The sequence below is a fragment of the Acipenser ruthenus genome, chromosome 3 (genome assembly GCF_902713425.1).
Source record: "Acipenser ruthenus chromosome 3, fAciRut3.2 maternal haplotype, whole genome shotgun sequence".
In the NCBI taxonomy this organism is placed as follows: domain Eukaryota; kingdom Metazoa; phylum Chordata; class Actinopteri; order Acipenseriformes; family Acipenseridae; genus Acipenser; species Acipenser ruthenus.
In genome coordinates this window covers 35,876,898-35,892,374 of record NC_081191.1, presented here as the reverse complement: position 1 = coordinate 35,892,374, position 15,477 = coordinate 35,876,898, and the positions used below count along the sequence as shown (strand labels likewise).

General features: G+C 37.4%; 1 protein-coding gene across 1 annotated transcript in view; it reads right to left on the bottom strand.

Moving 5' to 3' along the window:
• Nucleotides 1-2,621: 2,621 nt before the first annotated feature.
• Nucleotides 2,622-15,477, bottom strand: part of LOC117394672 (retinoic acid receptor beta-like) — an 85,286-nt gene continuing 72,430 nt past the window's right edge. The window contains exons 5-8 of the mRNA XM_033993094.3: nucleotides 10,830-11,006; nucleotides 7,696-7,900; nucleotides 5,806-5,964; nucleotides 2,622-5,028 (exon numbers count right to left, since the gene is read on the bottom strand). Of these exons, the coding sequence (XP_033848985.1) occupies nucleotides 4,826-5,028; nucleotides 5,806-5,964; nucleotides 7,696-7,900; nucleotides 10,830-11,006 (744 nt within the window). The 3' untranslated portion in view covers nucleotides 2,622-4,825. The remainder of the gene's footprint in view (nucleotides 5,029-5,805; nucleotides 5,965-7,695; nucleotides 7,901-10,829; nucleotides 11,007-15,477) is intronic.

Sequence of the window (15,477 nt, the reverse complement as noted above, 5' to 3'; positions counted from 1 at the left end):
CCACACAGCCAGATCTAAACAAATCTTCCTTTGACGCATTTCCAGCGCAACCTTTCTTTAAAGATTAGTACACCAACAGGATTCTGAAAGGTATTTTTTCCTCCATAGCAGTTCAGTGTTGAAGCAGCAGTAGTGTCCCTCCCCACATGGTCATTGAATAACATAATCACACAATTCTGCTCTCTTTAACAGGCCACTGCACACTACTGACTGCAGTCTTCTGTACAATATTACAGATCTCCACTTCACCAGACCTCTGCTCTCTACAGCAGGCCACTGCACACTACTGACAGCAGTCCATCAACTACTTCCTCAAATCTCTGCACTTTTCAGCAGATCCTGCCCTCTGCAGTTAATCACTCCTCACTGCAGCAGATCTCTGCTCCCTACTGCAGCATGCAAAAGTTCAAACTTGCTTTAACCCTTAGCGGTCCATTTATTCAGCCCGTCTCAGGCGCGTCAGGTCCAATTTATTTTCACACGCGCAGTTTATTTCAGACGTGCTGTTTTAAAAGTATTTTTTTCACAGTAAAACAGGTTTAAAAGGCACTGCATATCAACAGGACACTCAGTACTGCATCTCCAGCCCCGCTCCACCCCTTGTTCGCTGTATTTTTCACATACCTCTTCATAGTCATGCATACCGACTACCAAACTCCTCAATAATGCGATCCAAGTCATTATTTTATTACTGTAACATCTGAAAAAAAAGATCTACAAATGTCTGTGATATTCTTTGAGCGCTGGCTGCAGAAGCAGCTATCTTGTTTGTTTAGGTCTGTGGTGCCGGGGCTATCTGCATTCCTCAGATCCACCCCTTTTTTACAGGGTCCGACATAGGACCGCAAAGGGTTAATCTACCACTTAAATCTGCAACTGCCCCATTTGGAGCTTCCAATGCTCCAACTTTCCTCCAATAATACTTGACACAGAAAATAGCTAGCATGCCTGGAGTGGGGGCTACCTGACCGTCGGGACCACCAGAGGTTTTTCCCTAATAGCCAAAGGGTTTTTTTCCTCTCCACCAAGCAGCAAGTAAACACATAACAACCTCACACTAACCCTTTCTTAACTTCTCTCCCTTTTTGTCTTGTATGTCCTTTCTCGTTGGTCTTGTATGTCCTTGCTTTTATGTTATGCACTGGAACGACTTCTGTTTGTCTCACGGTGGAGTTTCTGCGGGGAGCCAGGGGTCCACCCTATGGGGGCAAGTGAGGCTCACTTCCCCGACCTCAGGTCAGCTGCGCTACCTCTTCATATGGGGGGGTTCTCACTGCATGAGTCAGAGGGGACCCCTGGCCACACTATCCTTTCGCAGCACATGAGGCTCTATTCTGTTTCCTTCGGGATGTGGCCCGCTTTATTCTCTCGGTGCTCAAGTCCCAGATTAACCCATCTCTCTTTTGCAGGTTCCCTGCAGGATGTCTCTCTGCTCCCGGCTTCGGAGGCCTGTGCCTCACCTCGTTTAGTCGGACCCCTTTTACTGCCATTTCCTTTCAGGTCCTAACGCACCAGGACTGTTCCTTTTGGTACGAGAGGCGCCTCTGCTGAGTCGGAGCCCTTTTATGTGTTTTTCAGATCCTCGGGACTAGCAGTCTTCACGACCAAGCCCAGTCCTACGCACAGGACGGCTCATCGGTTGGGGATCTTTTCCTATCCTAATTTTAAGTCCGGGCCCCTCCAAGCCCACTCCTAAGTCCGGGCCAGTGGCTCGCTTCTCTATCCTGTCTGGGCTCTCTCCGTCCACTATTGTCCCCCCAACTCGTTTTGGCTTCATCTGCTCTATCCAGCGTACGCCCCATGAATTAGCATTACATTCAACATAATTGCAAAGGGCAACAGATTTGAAGTTAACATCTGAAGGTGCTAATGTTTATTCCTTTGTTGCTCATATATGCTCAGTTAAATGACCTGAGTGTATTTAAGCACTAAGAACGAACATTCACACACTCTGCTGATGCTACAGATTTCCTCTTTGATTGGTACCTTTTTAGGTTTAGAACTATAGATTGAATACTGTTTTGAGCAGTAGAATCAATGCATATTTAGCAGACAAAATGCAAGTAGGTCGATATGCTAAGAGTGCAATATCACCAGCAAATGTGTGAATTCAGCATGCTTTTACGCTGAAATATACTTGCTCAAGCATAGTTGGTACATTTTTATAAAAGTGAAATCTGATATCATTCAGGTCTGAAATTCCTTAATGCGACAGACTTCCAAATCTTGCATGTATACAAATAAAAACATAAGCCATTTAAAAAATACTCTTTCAATTGTAGTACAGAATGCTATGAAACGATATAGTTATTTATAGTTATAATACTTATGTATTTTTAAAATAAATATATTTTATTAATTTGCCAGGAGAATCCATGGTATAGGTAAACGGTATATGAGCATAAAAAGCATTGTTAATGTACAAACGGAGCCAGGGAAAATACATTACAGGTATAGCAAATATCAAAGAATATCCCAACAGCAGTGCTTGAAATGAATTGGCTCAGTCACTGCATCTGCAAGAATGGGATGAATCTGTGAATATCTTGCATATTTTTCTGATACTTCCAAGTAATAAACTTGAACATTTAATTATTGCCACGGCTTTAGTGTTTTAGCTGAGGTCTAAAATAATTTAAAAGTAGGGGTTTTAATCTTGACATTTTCTACTGATCGATTAATCATCTGCTGTACTATCAATTAATCACACCTGTTTGCTAGTGATATGAATTGTATTGAAAGAGAAATACAAATTAACATAATGCTATTTACTGCAGATGTTTCATAATGCCAGCTAATGTTTAATATACATGTATGTACATACAAGTTTTTTTGACAGTCTGAAAATATTTGCAAATTTTAGTACGGCTGTGAAAGGAAAACACCGATGCACAAATGTTGCAAGTTGCAGTCTTTTTTTCTGCATTTTAAGATATTGTGAAATATTTGGTATACCTTCCAGTTGCCCTTTTACCAAGGTCTTTAGAAGTACCAAAGATCTTCTATATTTCCAAGATACTCAACAAAGGGTTATGGGATATAAAAAGAGCTTGGGACAAGTTTTTCTATTGAGTCAATGGAGCGGTGTCGGACAGAGCTGCTTTGAACTGATTTTATCAATGTTTAGTCTGTTTTACTCTTGCCCGGGGTGTCTTGACAAAAAACAACACATGTTAATGATGACATACTGTAATTGAAACGAAAAATGCACTTTTCTGAATGCAGTACCAGAGATGGCACATGGGCAGAAAGTGGAGATTAGAGCTTTGCACAGCAGATGCAATTATAAAACGTTAATTTTTCAAATTTCATGTCAAAACAAAGACCCTTATTAATTGATTAGTTTTGCAATATTTATTTAAGTAAACTGTATTGGAGAAGTTTTTATATAATTAAATAAGAGAATTGTGAATTCAGGTATCAATCAAGCTATATATTTCACTACGATCATATTAAAAATAGCAACTGCAGTAGCTTAAGTAAATTTGCATTGGTACAGCAAAATGTAATGCTTATTACCATACAACTAGTAAGTAAAATATTTTGCTATAGGTAAATATGACACTGCAATCACAGAACAGTTTTACACAGCACTAGAAAACGTGATCTTAACTAAGCAGGCGCGGATGAAGGACTGTATTCAGAAAAGTACATTTTTCTTATCAATTTATCATTCACCAGGTTCATTTAGTTGGACCCTGGGCAACAGTGAAACAGATTTTCAAAAGTTTTAAAATATTTTAGACACTGAGAAAGTCAGCCCAATCCGACCCCTCTCCATAGACAATAGAAAAATTGCCCTGGAGCTCTCTTTATATCCCATTATCCCTTGTAAAGTAAAGGCAGAGTTGAGTAGATTATATTTGGTACCTTCTGCCATTTTTCAAAATCTCTTTTTTGCGCACTCAGGTAGACAAGATTAATCGATCAATTATTTTTTTAATCACCCACAGGTCTGATTAATCGATTAAAACCCCTAATTAAGATTATCTAGGAACACAACTCTACAACAGTGCTGCATGGTGATTCACTGAGTCAGCCAATTACATACATTATCTAACTGGCTCAACATGACACAGGCAAACAAAACAACATTGTAACACTGAACAGTGATTTGCCTTGGAGGCTATCTTTACTGCAAAATATGTGTAATATTCTTTCTTTGAGCTTCTCACATGTTTAAAAAGATGTGAACCATTTTACTTACAATGACTGACAATTTCTTTGACCTGTTTAACGGAATTGGCAGTTTATATTGATATTGAAGGGTCGGGGCTATCATGTTTTTTATGGGGGAATAAACAGTACAAAATAGATACACCTTAAATATATGAACAGATATAAAATAGACTTCCATACTAACCTAAGTCAGAACATTCTATATGTTTTTAGGATTTAATAAGCCCATTTTATATCTTGATGTCTTGCCTTAAAACATATTTAAGGCAATGAAAAAGCACCACAAATCCAGTATAGTAACAAAGATTTAACCATACAATGATATGTACAATGCATGTCAACAAGTAAAGAATTGAACCACTTGCCAAGCTCTGAACCATGCAATTGTGAAATTAAATAATGTAACCCTGACGTTTTAAAACCAGTTTAGGTAGTTTTACCAATGGAACTTTTAAAATTCAAGGATATATAGACTGAAGTCCAAAAAAAGTTAAGAGCTTAATTGGAATTGTATGCAAAGAACTGGTCCTTTTAGGCCTTAGTGTTGCAAAAAAAAACACAAAGGCAAAGCATCTATGAAAATGCTTCTTGCTTTGCCTGTTCCTCCTGTATTTTGTAAGGGGATGTCTAAAATTGTTTAATAGTTCTATTGTGCCGCTGCAGGCTGACTGATGGGGCCGCTGTCTTCTGATCCTGGAGATGAGCTGCCGCTCTGTTCGCTTTTGTTTGTACTTTCCTTTTCATCAGCACCTTGTGCATCTTGTCCTTCTGAGTTTTCAAGCATCTCCTGGATTAGTGGAGGCATTGATCCTGGAATTTCCAATTTTAGTGTTATAACACGTTCTGCACCTGAAAGAAGACACATTTCTGTTAGCATTTCACAAGCTACTGTGCTTTGTCTTGTATCTGAAAATGACACCCTCCATTTAGGGTGATTTTTGGACCATCAACCAATAGCTATGAAAACACTCCTACTAAAGTCAGCTACACATGAATGTGAGACTGGAATACAACCCCGAAAAGTGTTTATTTTGTAAAATAATGTGTTTACATGCCAATGGGATACTTTGTATGGGGGGGGGGGGGGGGGTCCCTTATTAAAAAAGACTACTGTCCAAAAAACTATAATATGATTTACAACCCTAAAGGATTCCAAGGACAAGTTGTACGCTTCATATTAGAAAATAGAATATTGCATAGCCAGTTGCTTTTACATGTCATGATATGTACTGTATAATCGTGCTGATAGGTGAATGCATACTTGTACTTGGGTATACACTGCTTTTGTTTTCATAGAAAAGCTTCTGTGCCTGAGTATAAGTTATCTATGACTGAATATGAATGGAAATGCAAGATGTTTAAAAAGTTGCATTACTTTACCACAGCATGGTGTGAGATAGTAAACGTGATACAATACCAAACTAAAGCCTTGTAGGTGGATTTCTAATAGATGTTTACTATTCTTTCTCATCAACTCCTTTCTGAATAGTGCTGCATGCAAACCCATACACTTATCTTGCGTATAGCCTAAGAGCATGCACCTGTGTGTGCAATTATACAGTAAATAGTTTTGATTTATATATTATTATTTTTGTTGCTGTCTTTCCAGGACATACAGGTTCATACCTTTTGCACTGATGCTGCGCAGATCTGTAATTTTCATTAAAATCTTTGGAAACATGTGTGGTTTACTAGGTCTCCGCTTTCTTATATAAATCTTTAATGCTTCCAGAAGTGGTTCCTGCAGCTTATCAACTTTTGCTGGTTCCTCAAGATCTTGTCGGTCTGGAATTGAAACAAAATACAATTTCAGACTAATGGAAAAGCTAGAAAGCGTTCCTGTGGTGTTTATAGTTAGAATAGAGTGATTAATGTTTGTATGGATGTTGTTGTTAACAGCTATGCACAAATCTTGTCTAGTGTAGTGCTGACATTTACACCATGCGGTCAGTCCATTCTAAAACAAAAGGGGGAGCTCTAACACCACTCCATTGTATTAGCTCTTGTAGAACTTCATATTACCAGTAGATGGCAGCATTTAAAGATAAACCTAATGCCATCCATGGAATTACATGTGAAAAGAAGCTGTGGAATACTGTATTATGCTAGACTGCAGTATCCCTTGCTTTTAACAATAGCGCATATGACTGTTTTTGAAACAAGAGGCACTATTTAGTAAATTTTTGTATTTTAACACACTATCTGGATGCAAAATGTCTTGCTGATGCTTCTCATATATAAGTGGATGAAGCTAATCTGAATTCCAAATCCTACCGCTGCACAGACTTGGACTTCTGTTTCCATATAGCTGTTAAGTGTAATTCCCAAATAACTAAGTAAAGGACAGGGTATGATAAGGTCTGAATCCCTCCTCTCCCATCATATTTGCCTACATTTATAGATGGGTACTTTTATATATGTGTTTATCGCTATCACCTGAGGACATTTATTTTACAATGTCAGTCTATGGTAGGGATGAAAGGCATTTTTGCAAGTATTGTTTTTTTTTTTTTTCGTGACCACCCCTTATGCTGGCAAGTAACAACAAAAGTGATTTTCTGGAAATGTGTAAAAGCTCAATTAAATTTTTTGTCTGACCTGGCTTTAAACAGAGCAATCTGAGAATCATCTACTTTTCTGTTCTGAGCCAATTTGTAACAGACCTCAATTGTTTAGGACCAGAACAGACTTGTAGCTATTGATACAGGTCCAAGGCACGCTTAAATTAGGCCAGGACACGAGTGTAAGCAATGGCTCATGGTTTGGAAAAAGGGTTGAGGGTAATCACTAAAAAAAAGACATTCATGGATGATACTGATCCGTAAAGGATTTAGGACTTGTTTGTTTTTTAAACTAATTTATAAGCAGACCTTCCCAAACAATTGCAAAAACCAGCTTTTTTTATATATATAAACTAGAGTTTTTTTTTTTCTACACACAGAAATAACTAAAAAGGCAAACATGCACTTTTGATTTTTATAATCTCTGGGCCTATATTAATGGTTTAAACAGTGATATTTAGGGCCCTCACTGTTTAGATTAATTGGATATACCCACTTGCAGATTTTGACATGATTTTATAGCATTATGATTATTCACTGTGTGGGAGGAACTTGGGCAAAACGTTTGTGGTACTCCACTCCAACTCTCTGGTGTTTATTTTGTAAGGAGTGCACAAAATAATGTAATACATCCCTGATCTTTTAAATGAACACATTTATTTTGAGCTGACTCACACTATTAAAAGAGCCCCAGCTATGATCCAGGGTTGTGTCTGAATAAAAACAGCCTGCAGGCTCAGGTGATAATACAACGATAATCACCATCTGTGTTGTAATTCCAAATAGAAGTGCTTGAAAAATAAATACTTTTTTTTTTTTTTTTTTTAATAAATCTCCAAAGAGGGCTGAAGAAGTTAAAAAAAAAAATGCATTATCTTCTCTTCAGTGTTGTAAATGTTCTTCTTTCAATTTGATATAATACAGGGATGAGCACCATACATGTTCAAATCCGTACCTCCAGAAATAAGACAGGTGGCACTGAGCAGTCCCGTCTCCGTGTCGTCCATCTCTAAAGGCAGGAGCTGATTGGCAAACGTGAAGACGAGGTCTGTGAGAGGGCCGAATCCTGCGTTGTGCATCTGTGTTCGGTTCAGCGTAAGGCCGTCAGAAAAGGTCATTGTGTCCTTGTCAGGGGTGTATCTCGTGCAGATTCTCAGAATCTATTCAGGGTAATAAAAAAAAAAATCCACCATTAGTCTGGTTTAATAACAGGAGCTTTTTAATTGTACTGACAATTTCTTAACACAATGTTGAAAGATTGTACATAAAGATGAAAATAATTATTAAAAAGAAAAATTGTTTCTACCTTTCATTATTAGTTTTTAAGTGCTCAAGAAAATATAAAGCCATCCTCTAAAACAGAGATGAGGAATGCACCTACTGTCATCTGTACTTGGGGTTAAAAAAAACTTAAGACTAGAAAGCTTTCAAATGTTTAGGGGAGGCCAGCAAAGTCTGCTAAAAATGCCTGAAGATTCTCTGTTAAGATAAAAGTGAAGAACGCATTCCAAAAACTTTTCAACAGCTCTTTGGACAGATGCTACCAATATATACACTGTATTGCTCACAGAAAAGACAACTCAGTGAATGGATTAAAACCTAATGGCTTTCTTACCCCTTACATTTTTTGAAAGAAAATTATAGATCCCTTAAAATATATACAGCTGTTGATATAAGCTATTGTGTTTAAAAACTTGTCAGTGTATACATTTTCGCTCATTTTCAAATGTGGCACATACCCTTAAGCCATTCATCTTTAAAGAAAATATATAGAGTACTGGAAAACAAAGTCTTCAGTTGTGGTTTCTTGTCTGTTCAACTGAACATCGCATCCTTTTTTGCTAATGGGTCTAATCCTTTAGGTGGTTGCTGTACTTTCATCTCTGCATGGCAGCAAGGTTCTACATGAGTGGGAGGCAAACGTATCTCTGTAGCAAATTAACTGCAGCAACAGGCTTATTGAGCAGCTTTTAGACAGAGTACAATAACAGTGCTTTAAAGGCATTTTTAAATGCCGGATAGGACAGAGCGCGCTTGCCAGTTTCCCTGAAGACTGAAACCCACCCAACAAAGATCCAAACACAATGAGAAGCAAGAAGAACGGAAAACATGCAAACGGCAGAGAAGAAAATCTGTCAGGTTATGTGTGTTATCTACAGGCAAAATAGGCTACATAGCAGGTGTGCTGTAGTATATCTAAATAATATCTCATAGGCATCCAAGTCATGTGCATTATACAGGGGGTGCATGTTATATGCCCTATAGTCCAAGATATACTGTGCTACTATTAAGATCTTGTAATACATCTTGGTTAGCATGAATATTTAATCACATATATATTTTCAACCATTCTTGATGAATTTTACCAGCTAAATTGAATTGTAGTTTTCTTTTAAAAATGATTGGAGCTTTATCTTCGTACCAGGCCTCTTTCTTATAGTTCAGTGTTTTCAGTACATTGCAAATAAATGTGTTTCATTTGATTGCTTTTTTGGTTTGCCTTCCTTCAATATACAGCTGCAGCGCTTGCAGATGATATGCATAGCCTCCTGCTGCTGCTGGTTTGAACTGTTTCGTTCACACTGTGAGGGCAGCTAGAAAGCTTGATGGAGGGATGAAGCTTGTGTGCCTTCAGCTATAAACAAATTCAAGAATGACAAACTCAAGAGTCAACAATGGCTGGTTTCTTTAAAAGTAGACTTCACAAAAGACGAAACTATGAAAAATCTATTTAATAGATGCCAAAGAAACAGTGTAAAATTAAATGTGTCTGCGGGACACTGCAGTTTAAAATAAAACAGGTTATAAACCTGCTGAGATAACATTTATTTTATAGAGGACACCTGTGGAGGGCGGCATTGACATTACATCTAAAAACAACAGAAAGATAAAGAGGAATAAAACATGATCACAGTGATTCATCAAGATACGGCTGAGGAAAGCTATTTGTTTGATCATTCTTTTGAATTCTGTCCGTGACTGACTGCCGCAACGTGACGGATCAAGTTTATGTAAGCAAGGCTATAGGAAAAGCATACAGTCTTGCATGTGTTCCAGCATTTGGAAAAACAAAATTATTTTTTTATTAAGGGTGAACTCAGTTTGTAGCTTGATCTGAAAGAGAGGCAGGGCTCCTATGGGTTTAAATTTGAGTCATCTAACTTACAGACTAAACATAACAGCACATCCACTGTTATTAATGCATTTATGTAACCTTAACCCTTTTCCTTAGATCATTAGCATCATTAAAACACTAAAGATGTTGTGAAAACTAACGCTAAGGGACCAGCTGGTGGAAATCAAAAGCATATATTCCCCAAAAGAATCTCTTCAATAGGTTTAATATTTGGTGAATTCCCCCTATAAAAGGTTACTGTAGTATGTCAAGATAAAAGCACAGCAAAATGTAATAAAGAAAAGAAAACCATAGTAAATCATGGAAAACAATATTTATAATGTCAATTTTGCGATTCTTCTTCCCCTCTACAACTGAGTGATGTGTATCATAACAGCTTTTATGATTTGTGTATCAAGTGAATATAGACAACTATGTAAATTGATTCAGCTAAACAGACCATACGTATGGGGAAAATAAAGCAACAATCACCTTCGAAATGACTTATCTGAAAGGGAAGCAGTAAGAGGTGGATCCTGGGAAGCTGTATTTATCATCGACTGATACTTGTTTTTGATGCAAAGGGAGGAAAGCTAAAAAAAACCTTTATAAGATGTAACTACTTGTTAAATTCATATTTATGCTTTCCAAGCTGTTAAAAAGTTGCTTAGGAGCACACACTCAAGCGTATAACAAATGCTCATACTTGCACACACATGGGTGCCAAAAAGTTATTTTGCTTGTGTCTGGCCGATATATACACTATAATTTTACATGTACTGTAGTTGTACATTTACAGTGTTATTCCCATTTTTTTGATGTTTAGCCTTCTATTGTGTCAAGCAAAATGCAGTATACAACTAATCACATACAGAGGGTTAGAAGCAGTGGTATATGAGAAAATGTCTCACATGAAAATACTGTTATTATCCTTTATTAAACTTTGCGTAGGAATACAAATGTAAAACACCTACCAGGATATCTAGACAGGCAGCTTTAAGTAGAGTTATTTGGTCTGCGATGGTCAGTCCTGTGAAGCCAGGCACTTTTTTTGCAAACTCCACTATTTTAATAATGCACTTTGTGGCCAGTTCACTGAATTTGTCCCATAATCCGAGGTCTAATCGTACACGATGATCTGCACTTGAATTCTGCAAGACAAAAGCACGGCACAGTGTGAGATTCATGTTTCTTATCGCAGGGGCAAAATTGAAGTGGACTGGCATTTGTAGGGTTTTCTAAGATTATCACAATTAAAACCTGACCAAGAGAACCTTAAAATTTGTTTACCAAAAATAAATACAATAATATTAAGGAACAGGAGAAAGTGAAGTCGGCATCTCAAACAGATATTTACTGTTAAGGAGATTTACAAAAACATATAGGCTCTCCCTCACACGAATGCTTAAACAATGACCCCTTTTCACAATATGAATTATGTGCCAGTGTTTGAAATACATTAAGCTTAAGTGCTAATGAAGTGGCTTTGCTGACAGGTAGATATAAACCCTTTGATGTGTTCTAAACCAGATGGAGGCTTGGAAACCTGTTTTGTCTCTGAAATATCCATTAATATTGCATTTATTCATGCAGGGCATACATATAGGTAAACAAATCTACTTTACCTTACCATTGTTCTTTAAGAAGGTTAACATAAAAAAAAAATTAAAAAAACTGAGCTGAGCACTTGATAAAACACATTATATAAAGCATAACAGGGCATTTACTTCAATGTGCAAAAGTTACACTGAGCACATATCAAATTTGCATGTTATGAAGGCACATGAATGAATTAGTTTCAGGTTGGATAATTCCAGAACAGGAATTAAAATCTCTGTTAATGCAGGTTTTTTTAAAAAAAAGAACAGGTATGGTCACTAACACAAAAGGAAGCACACATTCACATGTACATAGCTATACAATGTGTTTTTTGTACTAAAACAGCATTTCTATTATATAACTGAAGTATATGATAAAAAAAACCCTATTTTAACACATGATACTGTATTTAAATTCCTAAATTGTATAACTTGCTCTATATAATGAGTCCACTTTACACAATATATGAGGCATTTCAAATGGGATTATTGAATACAGTGTACTTGTGAATCAAACCTTTTTGGGGTTGTGTGCGGGTTTGTTGATGAAAATCCTAGAAATACACAAATCCTCACAAAGTGGGTAATGCCTGGTGTAGACATGACTCTATGAGCTCTATTGAAGGAAAATAAATACTTAAACTTCTGATACAAACTAAAAATAGACAAGGAGAATACATTAGTTGAGGTAACCCTTATACTTCATACCCATGCCAATAACAAGTCAATGCAGACAAAAATGATTGACCCTAAATATGTTTCTCCTGTAGGGTGTATTGTAACAAATGTCTGTGGAAAGTTGTATTTCATTCAAGCAAATGTTTCGTAATTCAGAGATTATTTCTTTTGGGACACTTACACAATGTCAATTAAGTTATTGTAAAAAATGAACATCATTTGTCACCATGAGTTTTATTTGGATACTCTCTCTCTCTCTTACTCTCTCTCTCTCTCTCTCGCACTGTGTTTACTTTGCTTTCTGCACAGCTGAAGAAGGGCTTTTGTCCAAAACATCCTGAAATAAATAATTGTTTCATAAAAAATAAATAATACAATTTTGCGTACATGCAAAAATAAACGTTTCATATATATAGTAATTATGATTAACATACAGTATTTCACAGCACTTCTCCACTATATCCCCAGGATAATAAAGGTCTTTCACATCTGTTACCCTGTACAACTAAACACCTTTATAAGCCCTCTTTTTATCATGTCCAGTAAGAAGAACATTCTTATTCTGCTCATTGTCAGGCTCTTGCATGAGAGCGCCAGCTGATAGGAAAGCGGTCAGTGGGTGGGTGGGTAAGGAGCCATCTTCCATCTCTCTTAATGCTTAAGTGCTTATTGGGACACAAGCACCTAAATTCCTGTGGTCCCAGGCCACTACTTAACACAATTAAGCGGTTTATAGAACAGTTATCTCTCTTTATCTCTCTCCACCCTTAGGCACGTTTCTCTAGGAATTGAAAGTCCTTGGTTAGGGAGGGTTTTCCATATTTCTTCACAAAATAATCAAAGGTGACTGAGAGATTCATATAACACAGTGACATACCGCATTTAAAAACAGTATCTCAAAGCTAGTAGTCTTAGAGAAATGAAAGCTTTAAATGAATGTACCTGCAAGGTGTTTATTTTTACTGTACTACTTCCACAGCAAGACAGAAAACTAGAGACAGCTGTGATATTTCAAAGCAATACTGTGTGCGGTGTGGCAGCAATAGCGATTGGACTTGACTGAGAATCACAGTACACAGCCATGTACCAACTAGGCAAACAATGGGCACATTTTTTTGTTTTCATCAGTACAAAGTTTGCTTCCATTTATTTTTTTAACATGGAAAAATATTTTAAAACACGTTAGAAATAATTACAATCACAAGATAATCACAAGATAATCACAAGATAATCACAAGATTACCTTACGAGTCGAATCACCTCAACTAGGCAGCCATATTGGGTTAGTGGTCAATGTTGAGGTCACTGACACATGTGAAGGAGATAATAATAATAATAATAATAATAATAATAATAATAATAATAATAATAATAATAATAAAACACAGACATTGAAAGAATTCAGAACATGACAGGAGGGTTTCTGAAAGGCAGATGTACAGTATATGAACAGATGATGTTTGCTTGTTTGTTTGTTTGTTTGTTCATTTTCTTAGAAACGGTTTACCAGAATATGTGATGCCTCATGTTATCTCTGCTGGGATTATGCCAGCCACCAAATGCATAGCTGGGTTAGACTGACACACAGGGATATGATGTGTCTAGCTTTCTAAACCATAAAACAGTCAAATAAATTCACAAAGCCCTTCTTGAAAGTGTCATTAGCACCATTGTTTTCAGCGGGAGAAAAACAAATAACTTTAGAATACATGAGCCCTTGAACTAAAACCCAGAGTTTTTTATTTGAAGGTTGAAATTCAATGGGTGTTTTTCTCATTTCTGAAACTGTATGGAAGTAAATAGCTTTGTGAGGGATTTAGGTGGCTTGAACGAATGCCAGAATATCCAGGTCATTCATACTGATGATCTCTTTTCTCTTGATCTTGCAAAATGTCAGTGAAATTAAATGTTTGCAGTTGTAAGAGTTCATTCCAATTTACCATTAAATTAAATAGATACTCAAAGCTGAAAAAAGTTGTGTTGGTTTAACACAAGGATATGCCGAGCCAAGCTAACAAACAGTTGGCCTCACGCTGGGTAATGTACTTGGCTTCTCCACATGACGTCCTGGTGAAGCAGCGTTGCGTTTGCAGACTCCGCCAGCAGTCTCACAATACCTTTAACAAGCTGACAACCACTGACAGTTTTTTTTACAATCAGCCCAAACCTGACTTGCTTTTAAACAAGTGAATATGTTTCAACGTGTTGACAATCCATTTGTAATTTTGTATGTACCATTTAGGAGATTATTTTTAAAGCATACTCCGCCTTTACATTTTCCCATATAAAAGTTTACCACAGTAAACTCATATTCTCAGTGATCTTGTTAAAGTACAATTGCCTAATTCTGTCCAGAGTTTTATTAGCAGAGCTTTATTCAATTCAAGTTGCCAAGTTTTAGAAATAACCATCTCAAGGTTGTTTTTCATACATCTCATTACAGGTTGAATTGTCAGGCTTTATTTGGTTTCTAAATATAAACAAGTACATGGGTAACATACTGTAAATCCGCCATAAAGTTAGGTCTCTCAGTAACATAAACAAGTGGATCAACATGACCCATATGTGGCTCACCTGGTAAAAGCACACCTGCGTGGTGTGCAGGGTGAGTCATACAGCGCAGGTTCGCGTCCTGGCTGCGCGGAGTCGACTGGGGGTTGCTGGGGATTCCTAAGGGAGGCAAACCCGGCAGAGACTGCTTCTTATCATCACGCTACAGCGAACCCTGCTGGCCAGGCGCCCAGTGAACTCAGAGTGGACACCACAGGCCTTTGTCCTCCAGGGGCCGGTAGCTCGCTGACATCCGCTCTCGAGTTCCTGGGTGAAAAAGCTGGCTTGGTCGTGGGATCAGAGGATGCCCACCTAACTTTTGGATTTCCTGAGCTTAGTGGGAAATTGCTGCGGTGAGGAGGAAAAAAATATTGGACATTCCAAACTGGGGAGAAAATCTGGGGTAAAATAATTGGGCACATTAAATAAAAAAATGTAAAAAGGAGATGAGCTCCTATATGCAGTATATCCCCCCTAGTATGATACTCTCGATATCTTGTGATAAAGAATGTCCTAACCAAGTTTCACCGCAATTGAATAAGCAGTTCTTCAGCTATATGTACTCTTTAAGTGTGACATACACACAAACGTACTTTAGCCCACTATCCCTATCGCCATGGTTGCACATGCCACTGTTGTTGTTACATGGTATGAGGAATGTGCAGCAAATTCCTATTTGACTTTCCTAGCCGCAATTCTAACTACAGTTTTAGACAGTTTAAACTGTGTTATGCAAACATCTCATACCACAACAAATGGGATTACTGTACAACAGGCTGCACTCGGTCCAAGTTGT